Raw genomic sequence first — 20,476 nt, forward strand, 5'->3', positions numbered from 1 at the left:
CTACTTCACTTTATCTCAATTTTAATAATGGATAATGTTTAGGTCTTAATGGATAGAAAAAACACTTGTTACAAAGATGTGTTGCATATCAAACCAGGATGATTTCAGACAGATGTTGTGTTAATCTGAGTGTTTGGGTATTACTGCTTAGCCGCTTTCACACCAAGTACTTTGCCGTACTTAGTACCCAGCACTTAGTACTAGGGATGTCCCGATCTCATTTTTTAGCTTCCGATTCGATTCCGATATTTTCATATAGGTTCCGATCCGATCCCGATATTTCCTGATACCGGTTTTCCGATACCGATTTCCGATATCCCTTGTTGTGTTGGCAAACAGCATTTAATTTCGTATACATTAAGAAATAGACAGGCACCCAAATAATTTATTAGACGACAAAAACCGGAGTTTTCCACAAGTGAAATTGGCTGGTCGTCCCCTGCTATGCACTCCACAATCAGCTCAGTAATCTTGCGAAATCTCTCGGAGTCTCGAGGAAGTAAAGCCTTTCGTTTCAAGCTGTCCCGCAGTGTTTGTTGATGGAGTCCATCAGTCGCAGACGCTGTCGCTTTACAGTAGGCGGCGTGTTCGTCGGGGTGGTGCTTTTTAAGATGTTTTATTAGGTTTGTGGTGTTGTAGGAGACCCTGTTAGCACCACCTCGTGAGACTTCCACACCAGACTTTGCATGTCGCAGTCGGCGACTCACTTGTAGTTATTTTAAAATGATGCCAAACTGCAGACATTTTAACTAGCTAACGATATGTGTCCGTTCCACTTTTCCAACTCGATAATGGCGGCTGATGCAATAGAACAACAACGACAAACAACGTAACAACGTAACAATGGAGTCATGGGAAATATTAACTATGGATCAGCCATGACATTTAATTGGATCTGCCGATCCCGATCCACCTTAAAACCCAGTATCGGGGGCCGATCCGATCCGGGGATCGGGACATCTCTACTTTTAGTACCCAGCACTTAGTTCCCCCTTGGAACTAAGTGCCGATCGCGTTCACACCGGAATAAGTCCCTGAGGGAGGATTACGCAAATGAAGCCGCTCACTTCGTCTTCTTCTGCTTTGGGTTTACTGGCAGGTCCCAAACAACTTCACGGCGTATACTGCCACCCGACGTCCCCGGCCGGAAGTCCCCGACTCCGGGGACTTCCGGTTGACATCGTTGCTTCTGAGTAAATCACCAGAACACCGACACCTCCTCATCACTCCACCGCTCCAATGTTTTTTTGTGTGTTGCCATAAGTTAGTCTCTCTCCGTTGGTGCACTGGGCTAATGCTAATGCTAATAATGCTAATGCCAGCAAATACAATGGCGGCTTCACAAAACTTTTCAGAGTTTTACGTAGTGTGGTTTGCAATCCGCCCAGCCAATCAGAAATGGGAACCTTTTCAAAAAGTTCTCATGAACTAAGTTCTCTTTTTGGTGTGAACGCAAAATCCCAGTAACTATTGGAACTAAAAGGGAAAAGTACTCCGGTGTGAAAGCGCCTCTTGATGAAGTAGTACTGACCCCTGGCTTTTATATCCTAAGGTACGACGAGGAGCATAGTGCAGATGACAAGGTGTTTTTGGACTGCTTCTGCAAAATCGCTGCTGGGATCAAGAATAACAGCAACGGCCATCAGCTGAAAGATCTTATCCTCCAGAAGGGAATCACACAGAGTGCACTGGACTACATGAAGAAACATATCCCCAATGCCAAAAAGTAGGTCTCCTCACCTTCACCTCATCGTTAGCTTAACTTAGAGTCCATCAATGCCTTTGATGAAATGATAGATCTGTTCTTGTTTGTCTTGCTCTGCACTCTCTTCAGTCTGGATGCAGATGTCTGGAAGAAGTTCCTCTCCAGACCAGCTCTACCCTTCATTCTCAGATTGCTCCGGGGTTTGGCTACCCAGCACCCCCCCACACAGGTACTAACTGTTGTTGATGTTTCTGTGTATGGTGGAGTTACTACAAGATAAACCATGTAAACCCATTTGACCCGGCTCTACACAACAGCATTAACACATTTTGGGTCTATTTGAATGAATGTCTTCTTATCTTCTGTTCAGGCGCTGATAGGCACAGATTCAATAACCAACTTGCACAAGCTGGAGCAGGTTTCCAGTGACGAAGGCATTGGCACGCTGGCAGAGAACCTTCTGGAGGCCCTGAGGGAGCACAGCGATGTCAACCTGAAGATTGATGCAGCCCGCAGGGAGACCCGATCTGAAAAGAAGCGCATGGCTATGGCCATGAGACAGAAGGCCCTGGGAACCCTGGGAATGACGGTACTTGTTTCCTTTTTTCACTCATTTCCCCCTATTTTTCTCTAATACATTTATTCTCCACTTTATTTAAAAGCAGTTTGTTGTTATCTCTACAGTTGTCACTAAACGGTGTGGTTGATTTGCCTTTCAGACCAATGAGAAGGGTCAGGTGGTGACTAAGACCTCGCTGCTGAAGCAGATGGAGGAGCTGATCGAGGAGCCGGGCCTGACCTGCTGCATCTGCAGAGAGGGTTACAAGTTCCAGGTATACGTCTAGCATCAGGAGACTGATTTGTGTCTGCACTACGTAGGACTTCCTGTACCCTGACTCACCTTGTAGTGTTTTATATTAATGTTTCTCTCTTTGTCTCTTTTTTCCCAGCCAACCAAAGTCCTAGGCATTTACACTTTCACAAAGCGTGTGGCCTTGGAGGACTTTGAAAACAAGCCTCGGAAGCAGCAGGGCTACAGCACTGTGTCGCACTTTAACATAGTCCACTATGACTGCCATCTGGCAGCTGTCAGGTAGCAACAGACACCGTTATGAACCTGCCAAAGTGTTAAATGCCCTTTTTAAATGTTCTGGGGAAACCTGCCTTTCCTTTCATTCTAATTTGATGTTTTTATTGTTCTTTTCCTCTGGGGCAGGCTGGCTCGTGGGCGAGAGGAGTGGGAGAGTGCTGCCCTCCAGAACGCCAACACCAAGTGCAATGGGCTGCTTCCTGTGTGGGGGCCACATGTGCCAGAGTCAGCCTTCGCTACATGCTTAGCCAGGTAAGGTCATGCATCAGCGCACACACAGTAAAACGTATGTGTTGCCCAGAGAAACCCATTCTGACTTGTTTCTCTCTGTTGCACAGACACAACACATATCTGCAGGAGTGCACGGGCCAGCGGGAGCCAACCTACCAACTGAACATCCACGACACCAAATTGCTGTTCCACCGCTTTGCTACCGAACAGTCGTTCAGCGTGGACACGGGAGGAGGAGGACGAGAGAGCAACATCCACCTCATCCCCTACATCATCCACACGGTGCTCTACGTCCTCAACACGTATGTTTCTGACTCCTCTGTCCCAACGCCCAACTGCTGGACACACAAACTATATTTGTAGTTTATGTGTTTCACTTATCTCCTTTCTCATCTCACTCGGTCCCTGCAGTACAAGGGCTACATCCCGGGAGGACAAGAACCTGCAGAGTTTCCAGGAGCAGCCGTGTGAGAAGTGGGTGGAGAGCTCCTACGATGTTGAGGGTCCGCACTATTTCACCATCCTGGCCATGCACATCATGCCGCCTGAACGCTGGAGGAATTCACGTTTATACTTCCTACGGAGGCTCCTGGTCAACGCACATGTCCGCAAGGTCTCGGCAGTCTGCACCAACAAGTACGACTCTTCGTTTTATTCACGTTTCTTTATTCGCCTGTCCATAATCTTTTCATAGTGCGCAGGATTACCAACTGCAATAATGAGAACTGTCTTTTTGTATTGCTGTGTACTGTAGTTATGATTTTAATTTCAATTAAAAATGTTTACATTTGTTTGAATGCTTTTCTTTTTGAATGTCAGACTCACAGATAAATCACCAAAGGAATATGCAGTGTATCGCTCGCCTCTTCTCTTCTGGGCCCTGGTGGATCTTGTCTACGACATGTTCAGGGTAATATAAATGCGTTGCACTTTCAAAACTACAAGCATTATCCAAATAATAATCTGCCATGTTATGGTTTTGGTCGGGATGCTTTGCTCGATTGGTGCTCTGATGTTGGTCACGTAGTAACGGATAGTAACAGCTAACTTTAATGTTGACACGAAACCTTTGAAGTTAGTCAAGACCTTTTTTCTTCAATCAGTCCTACTGGGATTATATATGATAACTCCTTTATTTCCACTGTAGACTTGACCTGCAGTGATTCCTCTCCCTGGCCTTCACTTCATTTCTTTGTCTCCTCTTTGGCTTACAGAAAGTTCCCACCAGTAACACAGAGGGGGGCTGGTCCTTCTCGCTGGCAGAGTATGTCCGTCACAACGACATGCCCATCTACGAGGCCTCGGAGCGAGTGCTGAGGGCCTTCCAGGACGAACTCATGCCCGCTGAGTCCTTGTCAGAGTTCTGTGATGTTGTAGGTCAGTATACAAACACACCTGATAACTAAACAACTGCCTTCATCAACATTTAAAGCTTCAGAGATGATTCTGTCCATTACTCTCCTGGGATGGTCTCTGATTGGACAGCATAAGAATGTTTTGTGGTTCTGGATCAAAATCCCAAACAATTATCTTCAAAAGTGAATAATGGAGCCGATTGTTTTTTTACATATGAATGATCCTGTTGGAAAGGAAAGACTATCACTATGTTGATATATATTTATTTTACCTTTTATTCTGGATTACTTTATTCACCATAGTTTTTTTATTCTCTTGGAGGAATGTTTAAAAAAAAAGTTGCATATCCTAGATTTGATCAAACAAATGTGTTCCTTCACATAATGTATGGTAAAGTATTTTAAGTTACATTTTGTTATTTATTTATTATTATTTAGTGAATGTCATTACGAAAGGTCCTTCTCTCCTCCAGGTCTTCTCTCTGAAATCCCAGACCCGGACCTCTTCCTGCAGGATTTGTTGAACTCTTTGCCCTGAAGGCCAACCTCAACCCACGCCCCTCCAAAACAACCCTGCAAATAAAGTTGGAACACCTACCAACTGAAAAAAAAAAGATGTTCTCTTTTGCTGAGGACACACACAGAGTACACACTTTCCCTCCTACTCACCTTTCCCTCCCCCATAAGACATCTTCAAATTCACTTTAAGCAGAAACTATGTGTAGTCTAAGAATCATCCACTTTGAAACATCTCTGTAACGTTTAACACACAAACACAATGCTATTAAAGGGTAGGGGGAACACACTTAAACAGAATTGACGCGTTCCCCCTCTGATTCAGAATGCTAAGGTAACAATTATGAAAAGGTTGAAACAAGAGATCGGGGGACGCTTTCCATTAACGTTATTGCAAATCACTTGTGAATTCTGTTTTAGGGTGGACATTATTTTGGCTTTCAAACCCCTCCCCCTCCTCCCCTAATGTTTGGGTGCATTGTTAAGGTAACTAAAAGGAGTTTGGGATTCGACCCACCACGTGTTAAGAGTTGCATTTGATTTTATCTTGTTTTACTTTTTCTTTGTTTGGTTTAAGTTTGTTTTTGATCAGGCTTTTTAAAATGACAGACGGTTTCAGTGTCTCATGGTTGCTAAGCTAACCTGTCCTTTTCTTCGGGGCTCTTGCTGTTTGTTCTTCGTGTAGGTTCAAACTGGAATATGAGTGATGGACAGAAAAAGTTGTTTGATTTAGTGTGTGTGTGTGTAAGGTTTCTTTTATCAACCTCAGAAGTCAAATGAAAAGAACGACGAGTAAAAGTGTTTTTTTTGTTTTTTTTCCATAAAGCTATGCCTTTGTGACAAAGTGAATTTTGGACTTGTGAAAGATTCCATCTGTTGCAACGATCGATGACACCTGTCTAAATGAATAATAAAACAGACCTACATTATATCCTTAAACACTTTTCTTTGACTAATTGTTCTGTGGGACTTCTTCCCCAGCAGTTTCTTCATTGCTCGGGCCAAAACTCCTGTGTCAATCCCAAAAACAGATTTCTGGAAAACAAAGGTTGAATCTCTGCGATCGATGTTCATCTTGCAGACGGCCTCCTGAACCTGAGAGCTGAATGCATGGTGTGGACTTCCCCCACTTTACTGTTCATTTCCCCGCCGCTACAATGTTCAACTGATGCTGAATGTCTGCTTTTTGAATTTAGATTATGATTAATAAAACCGTAATAATTACAAATAAGAACCAGGGTAGCCTCTTCTGTTCACACAAACGTTCTACAGTAAAACTGCACACAAAGGACTTTTAACACGGATGACATTTCAGTTTAATTCTGCTGCCTTCATGGGACATTTGAATAGAAAAGAGAATCGATAATGTTTGGCAACAACTGAGCTTTTCTTACCTTGTAAAAAGATTCTGCTTTGAAAAAAGCCAATGTAAAACGGACGTGTTTAGATTATAAACCTCGATTTAAGAAACCTTGGCAGCTGGTTGAGGTTAGGATTAGTCGTCTGACAGATGTTGGCAAAGCCAGGATAACAAATGTCCCGTCAAGATGCACGCAGATTTGGGCAAGTGGGTAATTACTAGTTTATTCAGTTTTTTTTTAGATTATATTTAATTAAACATCTACTGCGGTTAATTATTTTAGGGTTTAATAATAGCTTTAAAACATTTCTTCAAAATATGTCTGTCATGAATTGATTTTAAAACGGCCACTAGAGGGCGATACGCATTAAGACATTAATTTGTAACTCCCTATTTCCGACCTGTAAACCAAGTATAAGCTCTGATATAGTATGCACGTAAACTGAACACAATCAGAGTTTATGTATTTTCATTATTCTTAGGAAATGATTTCCAACAGCAAAAGTTAAGAAAACAATATCAATTTATTTTTAACTTGCATATGAAAGCAGATATTGCACATGTCAATAATGGCTTGCAGCAACACAATTTAATATAACATCACTCAACACAATGTAAAAACATTTACAAAACAAAGTATGCATTGGCATACACATTTCCCCTTTATACAAAGGATTATGGCTTTAGTTTAACAAAACCTCTTCAACATGGTCTATTAGTGAGTCTTAAGGAGCAGTTAAGGCAAAGGATGCACAATTTATGGTCTGTTTGTGGACCAATAACTTCAGTGTTTATGGTATACATCTCACATCTTTTCCACTAACTGTGGAGTGAAAATACCAAACAAGATTTGGATTCAAAGTCCTCTTTCCATCTGAAAATTACTTTCCATTTGGTGGCCCTTCTTGTCAGCACTTTGAAGACGCACATACACACAGTCCCAAATCTCATTGCATCTCGCCTTCATGTCTAGTTATTCTCACTGGCAGCAGAGGGGGGCCACGTCCTCGGCAGGTGAGGGGAACAGCCGCAGGGCCTCTCTGGAGGATTTGCTGTAGCCGTTTTGGAAGATCAAGGCCTTCTTCACCGTAAAGAAAGAGAGCGTCTTGTCCCAAACGTCAGCGCTGGAGACCCCAGAGTTGAGCTGGTTCTCCAGGGCTGAGCGAAGCCTCACTGCTCGGTCAGTGCACTTCCTCTCCAAAACCATCATCTTACACAGGCTGATGATTAAAAGGAGAAACATCAGGTTAATGCTGGATACATAGTGTTTGTTTACGAAATTCAAGAAAATCTCCCTTCCCAATAGTGAAACAAACACAAGCTGTCTTCTCCTTTGCGGGGCTACCAGACTAAAAACAATATCATTTTCAACTGCAATAGTCTTTTCCAAATGAGTGTATTAATACTTTAAAAAGTTTGAAAATATAAAAACTGTTCTCTTTTCCATACTCTTGTATGGAGGCAAAACTCTCAGAGACAAAAATCTTAAAAACTGTTCAAATAAAAACACATTTACAATATGGGTCAGTGCTAAATTGGTGGTGAACTGTTCCTTCAATAGATAACTTTGACCATCTGCCTCATAGCTTAGTCTTTCATTCAATATTGATTGGAAGTTCTTGGTCAATGAAATTCCTGCATCATCGCACGGTAACACATCCAAACTAAGAAAATCATCCCCATGACCTCAGAGTGACCTTGAGTGAGATAAAGGAAACAAATGCGTCAAATGAACTTCTTCTACAGATGAGTTTTGTGGATCTGAGCTTACTTTGTGTGCTGGTCCCTCATGGTGAATATCAGATAGTGTCCAGTCAGTCGGGAGCGTTCAGAGTTATGATTATTCCCACCACGACCTCGTTCCTTTTTATACTCATACCAACTTTCCCATCGATTTAATGTGATGCTGGTTCTCACACTGTTTGGCCAATCACAAAGCAGTGTTATGACAATAGGATGTGAATGAATTAGTTGAATTCATGGGGTACAATGGCCCAAATCCAAACAAACAGTTGGGAGGGGCCCTTCGTTGTCCTGTTGTCGCTCAGCTGACGCTCCACAGCGATGGAGATATCCTTGTCACTGTGTCGACTGGGAGTGATATGTGGTGGGAACATGGAGGAAAATGTCAGCCCGAGGTCGTCCTACACGGAGGAGAAGTTCGCCCATTCAACAACCTGGTGGAGAGAGATGTTCTTAATGACAGACTGACAAACAACTTCCATTTTTGGTCAAAACATTTACGAAACGTTCAAAAATGCATGTCTTTCCTAAATCCGAATAATACAAAAATTATCACAGTTTCAAATGATTCTAATCTTTTTTCCTGAGGCTAATATTTTAATCCTTCATATGTGTGTTTTTTCCCCTATATTCCACTTTTTACAACTTGTCTTTGCTCACACAAGTTTACATTTGTAAGCCCATACTGTAAAATAAACTTCATCCAACTATCCACAAGTTTCACACACACTCCCTATTCTTCTTTTTAACTTTCTGTCTCTATTTCATCCTCTCCAATTCTCACGGTGAGTGTCTCCCATGCTTGATTGGCTGACAATAGCATACGATCTGTCCAGATGGTGTGCCTGGAAGCCCTGCCGACAGAACTGTGTTCCTGTGTGTGTGTGTGTGTGTGTGTGTGTGTGTTGTGTGTGTGTGTGTGTGTGTGTGTGTGTTGGTGTGTGTGTGTGTGTGTGTGTGTGTGGGTGTGTGTGTGTGTGTGTGTGGTCACTCAATCTTTGTTCGATGGGGCACACTTCCTTTGTGCAGCCGGCCTCAGTGTCATTAACACTGAAGTGTGGGAAGCCTGGGACCACAGCGGCTCCCACGTTCCACACAGGCAGGAAGGGAGCGTGTGACTGAGACGTGGCCAGCGGCAGGCAGGTCAGCCAGCTCTGTGTGCGCGTGTGTGTGCGTGTGTGTGTGCGAGAGAGAAGAGAGAGAAGAGAGGAGAGAGAGAGAGAGAGAGAGAGAGAGAGGAGAGAGAGAGAGGAGAGAGAGAGAGAGAGAGGAGAGAGAGAGAGAGGAGAGAGAGAGAGAGAAGAGAAGAGAGAGAGAAAGAGAATGAGGGGCTGTCTGTAAGAGTATGTGAGGGTTTGCCTGATGTGTGAACATGTGCTGGGAGTGTGGAGGCTGTTAGGATGTTTATGGTTGAAGCACTCTTCTTCTCCCACGGGTCAAATCATCTCACCAACGGTCACATTGAAGTGGACAGACTGAACTTCAAAAGCATGCCAGCCTCTTTTGAGTCCTTTAGTCAAGCAAAATATCCAGTGTCAGTATTGATTTGTTTCAGTGACACTTTAAAAGCAGAGTTTGCAAAGTGCTTTGACAGATGAAAAAAAAACAGGGTAAAAGGTAATATAACAACAGAAAGCTTAACAGTAAGGCCTCCAAAGCACGACCAAATTAAGATCAAGATGCAGAGATATAAAAGAGAAATGACAAATTATGGTGAAAGATAACCATCAAGAGATGTTGTTTACAATTGTATAATTTACAGTTGAACCAGAACAGGTCGTTAAACTGTGATAAGTATTTACATTTGAATAATTATGATCTCTAAAATTCACCTGACGCCACCTTGCCCACACAAAACCCAAAAGAAAAGAACATTTAAAAAAACTGTATCATATTAAAGAACCAATAAATAATGGAAACTGTATGTGGGTCAAACAGAAATATGAATGTAAGAGTCCACATGTGGTTCTTTTCCTCATCAAGTACATTTTATTTGAGTCACAAAACCTACAGAGAGTCACTTTTCCTTTTCATCTCTAAGACATCTCAACTGTTGCACAGGTCCACGAGAAAGTCTGCCGTGTCAATCCGGTGGAAGTGGCTGCATGTTGGCCTTGTCTAATGCTTGGCCCTCTGTAGCTCCCACGTGTGCCTGGTGGCGGAGGCACTTTGTGCTCAATTACGTGGCGGTTGAGATGACATGAGCCAGCGGCGTGCTTCCCTCTGGGGTCACCACTTTCCCATATCAACACAAGCACTGGGTCAGTCTCCCAGCTACCCCCCCCGCCCACTTCCCCCCGCCCCACCCCACCCCGGGCTCTTTTCTCTCTCTGTCTATTCCTCCACCTGCTCCCCGGAGACACACTCATTGTCCCCACGGCTATAAACACTTCATTGAGCATGTGGCAGCCCTGCGTTGCTCAAAGCCCTTCCCAGCGCTCTCATTGGCCAAGGGACTGTGAGAAACTCCAACAAGCCCAAGACCCACACATTCATATGTAGATTTGGGAGTATAAATACAGGGCTGAGCCAGAGGAGAAGGCAGTTCAGACTCAACTGACTCTTCACAGCGAGCAGGAAGCGCTCTTACTCTACAACTATGGCACCCACTGTTTTTGGACAAGCAAGCTACACTAAGGAACACATTGCTCCTGCTCATAAGGTACATTGATTTCTGCAAATTCACATAACCTTATTGTTGAATAGTTTTCATATGATATCAACAAAAAGTTGTATTCTGTATTCTAAATGTTTTTTCTTCTTCTTTCTTCAGCTGAGAAAGCCAATGGTAGAGAAGCTGCGCAGAGACCGCATCAACACCAGCATCGAGCAGCTGAAGTCCCTGCTGGGCCCGGAGTTCGTCCGGCAGCATCCCGACTCCAAGCAGGAGAAGGCAGACATCTTGGAGATGGCCGTGGCTTATCTGAGAGTCTGGCAGAAGCAAAGAGCCAGCAAGTCCTCTGGCATGGTGCAGGCCGGCGACGGGTACTCCCGCTGCGTGCAGGAGGCCGTCAGCTTCCTGTCCCACTGCGAGGTGCAGACCCAGGCCCACCAGCGGCTGCTCAGCCACTTCCAGGGCCTGCAGGGGTCCAGCCCCTGCAGCCTCTCCCCTCCTGGCTCCCCTCTCCATCAGGTCAGCTCCAAGGGTGTGAGCCAGGCCAGCAGTGCCCTGTGGAGGCCCTGGTAGGATGGAGGCAGCATCACTTCCACCCTCAGAGATCTACGTCTGTGAACGTCATGGACAGAAAGTTAAAGACTCACTGAAGTCTGATCCCTTCTGCTCTGGCAGGAGTTTCAATGTTGTTTAGTGTTGAGGCGAAGTGGGCACAATGTGCTGGTACTCCTTTGGAAAGACTGAACATATACACCATGTGTATACACATTATGCACTTTATTTATTTAAAGCGCTTATTAATCTGCGATTGTGTTAAATGTCCCCATGGGGAAACAGTACTTGTGTTTGTTTGTTTTGCAAACGTCACTGAATGATCTTGTTGTAAAACCCACATTGGGTTGAAAGTCTTATTGTCTGAGACACTGTTTGATGAATGTGTTTACATGCTGTCTATCTGTGATACTGAGTATCATTGACTGATCATTTTCATCAGCTTGTTTTGATGAATCAACGACATCCCATAAATGGATCCCATGGATCCACTTTTATTGTAAATCTTTTTATGATTACTTGATTATGACTATGTGTAACCATCATTCGGCCTATGTGTGAAGGAGTGTTTGAACTGTTCCTGATAGATGTTTTTTCATCTTCATGTGAATACCTTTTATAAAGGCATGTTATGTTGACATCAATCTTTTTACTAAAAGAATCGGTTTAATTGCTTCATTGAGAAGTATTATTGTGAACTTGCAAAATAAATTGAAAACTTCACATGAAGTTTTGCTAAATATAAACAAGTGTTGTGGCCTTCGCTTTCTCTTTAAAAAATCAAACTGTAAAGAGGACAACATTTACAAACATGTCCGACATAAAACTGTTGTGTGCTGCTGACATTGAGCCTTGAAAGTCAGAATGAATCATTAATTAATTCTTTGAAAGCATGTAGTGTTTTTTTTAAGTTTTAAAAAGTTTACGAGCACAGCTTCAACTAACAGCAGCATTTCTTATGTGCCTTGCTCAAGGGAACAACAGCATATACATCAAGGCTTGGTTCCTGTAGCAGTATTCTTACATAATAATAATAATAATAATGTGCAACTTTGTCAGCTAATCATCATAGTTTATTTTAACTTTAGCATTAAGTTGCCATCAGCCCTATACTGTATGTCAGTGCTCATATATTAACAGTTGACACCATTTGCTTTGTATGTCTTCTTAAATGACTATTTCAAGTATTTATTGTGGAACCAATGCAAAATCAACTATTAAATCTTACAGATCTTGATAAAATGCACATTTAAACGAAATTGAAAGTCTTACATAAGATAATAGGGTCTGACATGTTTGACATTTTTAGTGAATATATTTTAATGACCTGATTTGCTTTCATCCTATAAGTTTATGTTCATTTATTTCAGAAGGCACACTAAGCATGAATTAACATAAGCACTTGACCACAAACAGGCTCTATCAGCACTCCCTGTCAGATTGATGGTATTTAACACCTGTATACTTTAGGGAAAGTTTTAACTTACTTTTAATCTTACTCCCCATATTTCCCATGGGATTATTAAAGTGTCATTTTATCTGACCTTACTGGTGCACAGGTGTTACAAAAATGGGAAAAAGTGGGGCGTGGAGGGAGTCCCCCCCTCACATGCCCCACTTCTGTTGTGGTGGTCATGGCATGCTGTCTAGTGCTTGAATTATGTCTGAAGTGCCACAAAAGTCTTTCACAACTATTTGTGTGTGCAGAAGTTGTGGAGAATGTGGCATGCCTGGGACTTTCTCAGGGTCTAGTTGGCCAGGCCAGATGGTCTGGCTGAAGCTGCCTCCCCTCCCCCTTCAACAGGAGATCAAACACCGTAGCTAATGTGATGTGTAACAAGACACACTTCTTTTGTTCCTGTCTCGGGGCCAGTGAATAGGCACAGAGTGTGGGAAACGGGAGATATCACACTCACAGAGAGATGGCTGATGGGAAGCCTCTCTGCGCCGCCGCAGGTCTGAGCATTGGTCGAGACTTTATGGCAGGAATTCAGAGCTCTCAGGCTGTTGGTGGGAGGGGAACTCGTCTTCACACACACTTGTAGACAAAGACCCCCAGCAGCCGTGTAGTGCACACTAACTCTGAGAAGAGGCAAAAATTCACACAAACATGTATACAAAGAAATCAATCGAGAGGAGAGGAAAATAACACCAAACATTGACGTGTCATGAGAGATTGGCCATTTTTATGCTTTTAATTTCTGCTGCAAATATGGCAAGATAGCTACAGACATGCTGGAAGAAATATATATAATATGTTAATTAAATACACCTGACACAACCTCGATCCTGTTTTGATAATGGGCTTTATAAATAAACATTGATTGATTGATTGATTGATTGATTGATTGATTGATTGATTGATTGATTGATTGATTGATTGACCTGAGCATGCACATGAAGAAGAAGAACAAGCCCCAATGTGACCCCCAACCTGCTCAGAAGGGCACATGAAGTGAAGATGTACAGTATGTTCATCAACTAAAGTGCTGTTGTATGATTACAAGATTCTTGTTCCTCATTCAAATATTTGCAATTGTATTATTTATTTGTTATTCAAATTTGGGTTAGTTTGTTTTCCCTCAAGCACACTGTTTCAAACCTTCTTTTTCAGAACAGAGTAGTCTTTCTGTTGTGGCATTTCTACTTTGACTTAATACAACTCTGAGTACTTGTTTCAGCATTACAAACGGGCTTAAATTAAAATAATCAACACAGATTACAGGCAGACAGACTGTTCTGTGCCAGGCAGTGAAGACAGTTGACTTGATTTTTCCCAGATGGACCGAGACACAGAGTTTCTGTTTGTCCTGCAACAAAAGATCAATTAACATTCCCAGTGGAGCATTGAGGAGCGGCGCTGCTTTTGTAGCTCATTTACCCTGATGTTGGGGACTGGTGGGAAACTGCGCCGACAGGACTACTCACACTGCACCCACAAGGCGACCTCACATCTGGGGCCAGCAGTGATGGAGGCCCTCAGAGGCACACTGCCAGCTTGCTCATAATGCTATTAACTTGACACTAATTTGACACAGTTCATATATAACAGGGTCTGCAGACCCTCAGGGGACATTAGACAAGAGCTTATGAGGGAAGTTTGCCTATAGTTGTTCAGCAGTGACTAATATGTGACTCAAAACAACAATATCATAATTGTGATTTGTTTCAACACTTGTAATTGAACATGTAGTATACAGGTTCTGAGAAACCCTCTCTCATCAAACACAACGTTTGAAATCCTACTTTTAGAAATGTTTGTTGTAATTGTCAAAATATAAGTATATAAACTCCTTGAAATAACATTCACATGCTTTAGGCCACCCTGGAGTATAGGCTAACCTATATTTTTGTAAAGTAGCCTAATGTAGTATCATTTTTGTTTTCAGCAAATGTATAGGTCAGTTCTCCTCATGAAGGGCTTCATTTATAAGGTTTAACATGTCTTTAATTAGTTCTATTTATCTTTCTTTCTTTCTTAGTGTGATTTACTTTTTGCGAGGAAACCTCCATTTCAAAATAACTCAGATGACAACATTGCTCAAATACACCCCCGTCCATGTTTTCCAAGTGAAGTGATACTTACAAACTTAAAAAGTCATGCTGTGCACACGACACGAGACCCTAACTGCAACAAGACAGCACGCGATCTTCGACTCCCGTCGGCCATAACGTGGGCCCATCGCCTGCCTTCACACCTGGTGCACGAGCCAGCGGCAGCCTTTGATCAGCGTCTCCTCACATTATTGCAGTTTCTTCACACATTATTCCCGTGGGAAACTCGCGCGTGTTCAAGAGAAAATGTGAACTGTGAACGTTAAGCAGCGCGTGATTGTAAAAGCAACAGGTGGGTAATGAAATGTTTCCCCTCAAGCCAGTTTAACTTTAATTACCTCTTTACCTACTCCTTCCTTCCTCTTTCAGTTAATGTCCCTCATTTAAACAGTATTTAGACTAAATGCAGGGAACCTATGACCAAATTATCAAATGCTCTCCCGAAAACAAGATGTAGGCTAGATGTGTCAAAACACTCCTTTCTGCAATATATTTGGGAGTAAAATGAAAGCCTTCAGTTTATATTGTTTTATTGAGTGAAGCATTTGCTCCTAATTGCAGTAACCCCCCTTTGAAGATGCTCACTTTGGTGTGTATCAATTCCCCTTATTTGACCTCTAAACAAAATATTCGGCCCTTGAATTCATGATTCATTCTCAGATGCACGCTATGATAACATGTTAATTACCTGTTGCTTATCTTGGGAAACATGCCCCACAGCCCCACACAGATAAATGCTCTCTGAGTTATTGACATGTCCTCCATTGTTGTGCTGGGAATCCCACTGGTCAGAGTGTGGGAACCCCAGCCCTGCCTCAGCCACATGGCTTTGTTATGCTAATCCCTCAGTATAAAATGAGGAGCAGCCCCTCCTGGGACATCACAGCTCACACTGCGCTCCAGAAGAAGAAGCTACCTTCACCTGCACAGACATGGCTCCCTGCTCCACCAACTACTCCTCTATTCATCAGATCAGGATCTCTGAGAAAGACAACATTAAAGTAAGAACTGGATTGGATTGAAATGCTTTTTTTAAACTCATGTACATTCAACATTTTGATTGTTTATTATTGGAAACATGAACTTACCTTGCTCTCTTCTTTTCCTCAGTTAAGAAAACCTGTTGTGGAGAAAATGCGCAGAGATCGCATCAACACTTGCATCGAGCAGCTCAAGGCCATCCTGGAGAAGGAGTTCCAGCAGCATGAGCCCAACTCCAAGCTGGAGAAAGCAGACATCCTGGAGATGACTGTGAGTTTCTTGAGGCAGCAGCTTCAGCCGGGCCTCTGTCAGAGCGACTACAGCCAAGGCTTCTCTAACTGCTGGAGGGACTCTGTGCACTTCTTGTCTGCAACTTCCAACACAGAGGCCCCTGTCGCTCCTCTGCAGGGCCTCCAGCAGCACCACAGAGCCAGCAGCTCCTCCTCAGTCTGCTCCACCCTCAGGCCCACCATGCTGCAGGACAGCAGCAGCAAGGGCCCAGTGTGGAGGCCTTGGTAGAGATTTTGAAACATAGACACAGTTCGACACCTGAGGGGCTGTCCCTCACTATGTAGCAATTATATTTCCAGCCTGCTCATCTATGGTGGGTTTCCTTATTGTCGCATCACATTGATGGACAAGTAGTAAAAACATGTGAAGGCTCTCACTTATTTGAAGGGTTTCCCTGCTTTAATTTACATTTGATGTTTGGTTTTCCTTATGTTTAAAGCTGGAGGTTGATGATGGTTCTGTCAAATCTTGACTGTTTACTCCAGTGGAGTTTATCTTTGGACTGCTTGATGTAACAGTATCTGCCATACTGTGTTAAACTGACAGCTGCTGTTGAGAATATTTCTCTTACGTGTTGAATTAACCAGGCCAAATTGTATGTATGACGATTATAATAATGGTGTGTGTGTTTGTTTGTGTGTGTGTGTGTGTGTGTGCAAATGGGTGTGAATATTAACATTTTTGTTGATATTGCTGGTTTGCTATCACATTTAGGCTCTTATAACGTATGTTCAACATTTGTATGACAATTGATAATAAAAAGATACAATCATTTAAAAAACACTGACTCAATATTTTTTATCCCATGAATTCCAAGTGTTCCAAGTGCATCATGAACACTGGCTCAAGGTCTTGTTTTCAATTAGTAAAAGGTAACATGACGTTTTTCCAGAGAGCAATAGGATGCAGGAGGATTTTTACACTTTCATAAATTAAAACTCATGCTTCAACTTAAAATACTAAAGCAGACATTTCCCTCCTGTGATTTGAAATATTAGGAAGCATGACAACATTGATTTAAATTGTATTTATCTAGAGCTTATTCCACCAAATATATATAAAAAAAAGGGTTTCACTCACATCTAGACACAAGTAGACTAAATTCGGCCCATGCTTTCAACTAAAAACTAAAATAAATAGTAGTTGGGATTGAAAGATTCACACATACTGTTGGGAAAATAGTGAATGTGCTCTTTCAAGGACAGATGTGCACATGATAACGAAGGCCTAAGTGTATAACAGTGTATATGACAGGATGTATTATTACCTAGAAGAGAAGCATGACACGCTGCTTTTGGCATATGATAAGCTATGTGACAACAATTAGCATGATGATTTAGCCTCTATGGAGATATATGACAAGCATGATCATTTCTTACGTAGGCCTTAGCTAATCTGAACAAAGCATTGTATTCTGCCTTCAACCCGTATTTCTCCATCTTGTGACTGTAACACCCTCTTTGTATATAAGCATGTGAAGGACACTATAGTTGTACCATATGACCTGTATGTGATGACTACAATTATTGCACACACACACACACACACACACACACACACACACACACACACACACACACACACACACACACACACACACACACACACACAGAATACATAATACATCATTGTTCTTGTCCACAAATCAATGTGAAAGAATGAATTCCAATGAATAAGTAGATCACAAAATGTTTATTGAAATCCAAAGTGCATTAAGTTCCACGCTTTCAAACAAAACAATATGTTTCACAATAAAATCAATTTTTCAACACTTGGCATTTACTTACAGTGCAGTGCATTACAAAAGAATACACAGCACACATGAGCTGCATTTAGGCAGATACCTTCTTCCTTTATTAAAGGCAAATAGGTCACAACAGTAAAGTACTGTGTTTTCAAAGACAATGTGACATACCTCTAAAACTTTAGAACAAGTTCAACTTTATACATAAAATATATATATTTTCAGTTACATCAAGTAACAAAACACCAGAGACAACCTCACTGCGATGCAGGTTGATTCTGAAAGATGTTGCATACATTGAATGATCTCCAGTGTGAATTTGGGATTAAAGGATAGAGTCCTTCTTACTTATCTTATCATCAATATGATGAAACACTAAAAACACCATGAAGGAGCAGGCTGGAAATATATTTCCTACATAGTGAGGGAGAGCCCCTCAGGTCTCAGAATGGCTGTGTTTCAGACCAAGGCCTCCACACTGGGCCCTTGCTGCTGCTGTCCTGCAGCATGGTGGGCCTGAGGGTGGAGCAGACTGAGGAGGAGCTGCTGGCTCTGTGGTGCTGCTGCTGCTGCTGGAAGCCCTGCAGAGGAGCGAAGGAGAAGCCTTGGCTGTAGTCGCTCTGACAGAGGCCCGGCTGAAGCTGCTGTCTCAGGAGGTTCACAGTCATCTCCAGGATGTCTGCTTTCTCCAGCTTGGAGTTGGGCTCATGCTGCTGGAACTCCTTCTCCAGGATGGCCTTGAGCTGCTCGATGCAAACGTTGATGCGATCTCTGCGCATTTTCTCCACAACAGGTTTTCTTAACTGGGGGAAGAGAAGAGAGCAAGGTAAGTTCATGTTTCCAATAATAAACAATCATATGTTCTAATGTACGTTCTGATAAAAAAAATAAAAAATACATTCATTCATTCCAATCCAGTTCTTACTTTAATGTTGTCTTTCTCAGAGATCCTGATCTGATGAATAGAGGAGTAGTTGGTGGAGCAGGGAGCCATGTCTGTGCAGGTGAAGGTTGCTGCTTCTTCTGGAGTGCAGTGTGATCTGAGCTCTCTTCAGGAGCCACTCTTCATTTTATCGGGACCTATTAGCATAACAAGGCCATGTGACTCCGGCAGGGCTGGGGTTTGTAACAATGGGACACACATCAATAACTCCGAGGTGAAGCAATCACAGGCTGACCAGTAGAGATAAAACCATTCCCAGGACATATATCAGACTGGGAATGATGTGCTGTCAGTTTCTGTTGCTTATCTCACACTCCAGTTACACACGGGAACACGGCAGTATCTCCTGATGTGCTCCCAGGGAATAATTAAACAGGATTTAATGCATTGGATCAACAGGGGAATAAGGTATTGAAAGTAAGCATGTTATTGATTTAAATTATAGTATGCAACTGAGATATTTCTTCAACCTATATTAGAGATTATGCTCCATTCAACAAAGACCATTTTACGTTAACTCAAAATAATATAAGGACTTTAATGACAAATGCAATTTTAATAAAATAAACAACAAATTCCGCACTGCTTCACCTGCATATTCTATTGAGACTAGATTTTCTGAAATTGGAGCATGGAAGTATATTCTGGTACAAAGCAGCAGGTACATGGATTAACATGTGTTTATTCATTGTTATCTTTAGTTTTTATTGTGAGACATCTTGGATATTCATAGTTTTCCGAGCAAAAAACATTGTTTCTGTCCGACTAACTGACAAATAATTGCCGGACAGATGATTCAGTCTTCTCATCTCCAGATAATAAATTCCTCAAATATTTTGTGATGTTGAACACTTATTTTTCTAAAATGCAATGTATCCGAGAGCTTGTTAAATCAAACTCCCAAAATCTTCCCGCCAGCACATTGCTCTGGTCCTTGTGTGTTGACAGTAAAACTCCTGCTTGTTCACCCATGGCACACTTCTATTGTTGGCCGAGGGGATTAGCCATGAGTGGACAGAGAGACTGTGGGAAAACTGAGCTCGGACTCTACTCACACATCTACCGGTCAATGGGCTGACCTCCCAGCCACAAAAGGCCTTTTCATCTCTTCTCTCAAACAACAGCCAACAGCAGCACTGTGTGTGTGTGTGCGCACACGTGTGTGTGTGTGTGTGTGTGTGTGTGTGTGTGTGTGTGTGTGTGTGTGTGTGTGTGTGTGTGTGTGTGTGTGTGTGTGTGTGTGTGTGTGATGCACATACACACAAGCAAGACAGGCCTTTTGTGCATTTCATTGATGTGCACTGTTACGTCATGCTGCCAAACTGAAACTTTTTTTATGTGAGCAGCTGCCACTTGTTGTCAGATCCCAGGAAATGCAATGATATCACTTGCACTTGTTTTGTCGACCAGAGCCAACATTTACAACTTTAAGAGATTCAAAGGTCACTATATCTAATATAAATATCTAAAGAAAACGGATAATTGTATTTTCTCCAACACATAAACTTGATTTTCAGTTCTAAATATAGGAAACTTTTTGAGAATTATAAAATGGTCTCACACTATGTTTAACCTTTTAAAAAAATGACATTTCAACCTTAAGTGTTATTATGTTAGTCCTACAGTACAGCCGCTGGGGGGCGCTAAAGACCCCCTCCAACAGCACACTGAATGTACTTAATCCTGGGTTTAAATTGGCTTGTCTGGTATACCACACAGTTTGAGTCACAATATTTCAGATAAACAACGAATTATGGGAACTTTAATGATTAATTAAATACTATATTTATTTGTGA

The 20,476-nt window shown here is 42.2% G+C and overlaps 4 protein-coding genes across 4 annotated transcripts in view; 3 read left to right on the forward strand and 1 right to left on the reverse strand.

Moving 5' to 3' along the window:
* The window catches only part of ubr4 (ubiquitin protein ligase E3 component n-recognin 4), a 49,803-nt gene extending 43,672 nt beyond the window's left edge, over window positions 1-6,131 (forward strand). The window contains 11 exon segments of the mRNA XM_034208921.1: window positions 1,553-1,726; window positions 1,835-1,934; window positions 2,076-2,294; window positions 2,425-2,538; window positions 2,656-2,798; window positions 2,922-3,047; window positions 3,134-3,328; window positions 3,438-3,662; window positions 3,846-3,936; window positions 4,241-4,403; window positions 4,855-6,131. Of these exon segments, the coding sequence (XP_034064812.1) occupies window positions 1,553-1,726; window positions 1,835-1,934; window positions 2,076-2,294; window positions 2,425-2,538; window positions 2,656-2,798; window positions 2,922-3,047; window positions 3,134-3,328; window positions 3,438-3,662; window positions 3,846-3,936; window positions 4,241-4,403; window positions 4,855-4,919 (1,615 nt within the window). The 3' untranslated portion in view covers window positions 4,920-6,131.
* Window positions 6,132-10,549: 4,418 nt separating this feature from the next.
* On the forward strand, window positions 10,550-11,844 carry LOC117541713 (transcription factor HES-5-like). Its single transcript, XM_034208848.1, has 2 exons — window positions 10,550-10,662; window positions 10,774-11,844. Exons 1-2 carry the CDS (start codon window positions 10,600-10,602, stop codon window positions 11,185-11,187), a joined length of 477 nt encoding a protein of 158 aa, XP_034064739.1. The 5' UTR covers window positions 10,550-10,599; the 3' UTR covers window positions 11,188-11,844.
* Window positions 11,845-15,587: 3,743 nt separating this feature from the next.
* On the forward strand, window positions 15,588-16,776 carry her12 (hairy-related 12). The gene is made up of 2 exons (XM_034208849.1): window positions 15,588-15,722; window positions 15,832-16,776. The coding sequence occupies exons 1-2, from the start codon at window positions 15,654-15,656 to the stop codon at window positions 16,219-16,221; spliced, it is 459 nt and encodes a 152-aa protein (XP_034064740.1). The 5' UTR covers window positions 15,588-15,653; the 3' UTR covers window positions 16,222-16,776.
* An 890-nt stretch (window positions 16,777-17,666) lies between these two features.
* On the reverse strand, window positions 17,667-18,767 carry LOC117542037 (transcription factor HES-5-like). The gene is made up of 2 exons (XM_034209483.1): window positions 18,663-18,767; window positions 17,667-18,540 (listed from the first exon to the last, which is right to left on the reverse strand). Exons 1-2 carry the CDS (start codon window positions 18,729-18,731, stop codon window positions 18,181-18,183), a joined length of 429 nt encoding a protein of 142 aa, XP_034065374.1. The 5' UTR covers window positions 18,732-18,767; the 3' UTR covers window positions 17,667-18,180.
* Window positions 18,768-20,476: the final 1,709 nt, after the last annotated feature.

Source organism: Gymnodraco acuticeps, unplaced genomic scaffold, assembly GCF_902827175.1.
Source record: "Gymnodraco acuticeps unplaced genomic scaffold, fGymAcu1.1, whole genome shotgun sequence".
Lineage (NCBI taxonomy): Eukaryota > Metazoa > Chordata > Actinopteri > Perciformes > Bathydraconidae > Gymnodraco > Gymnodraco acuticeps.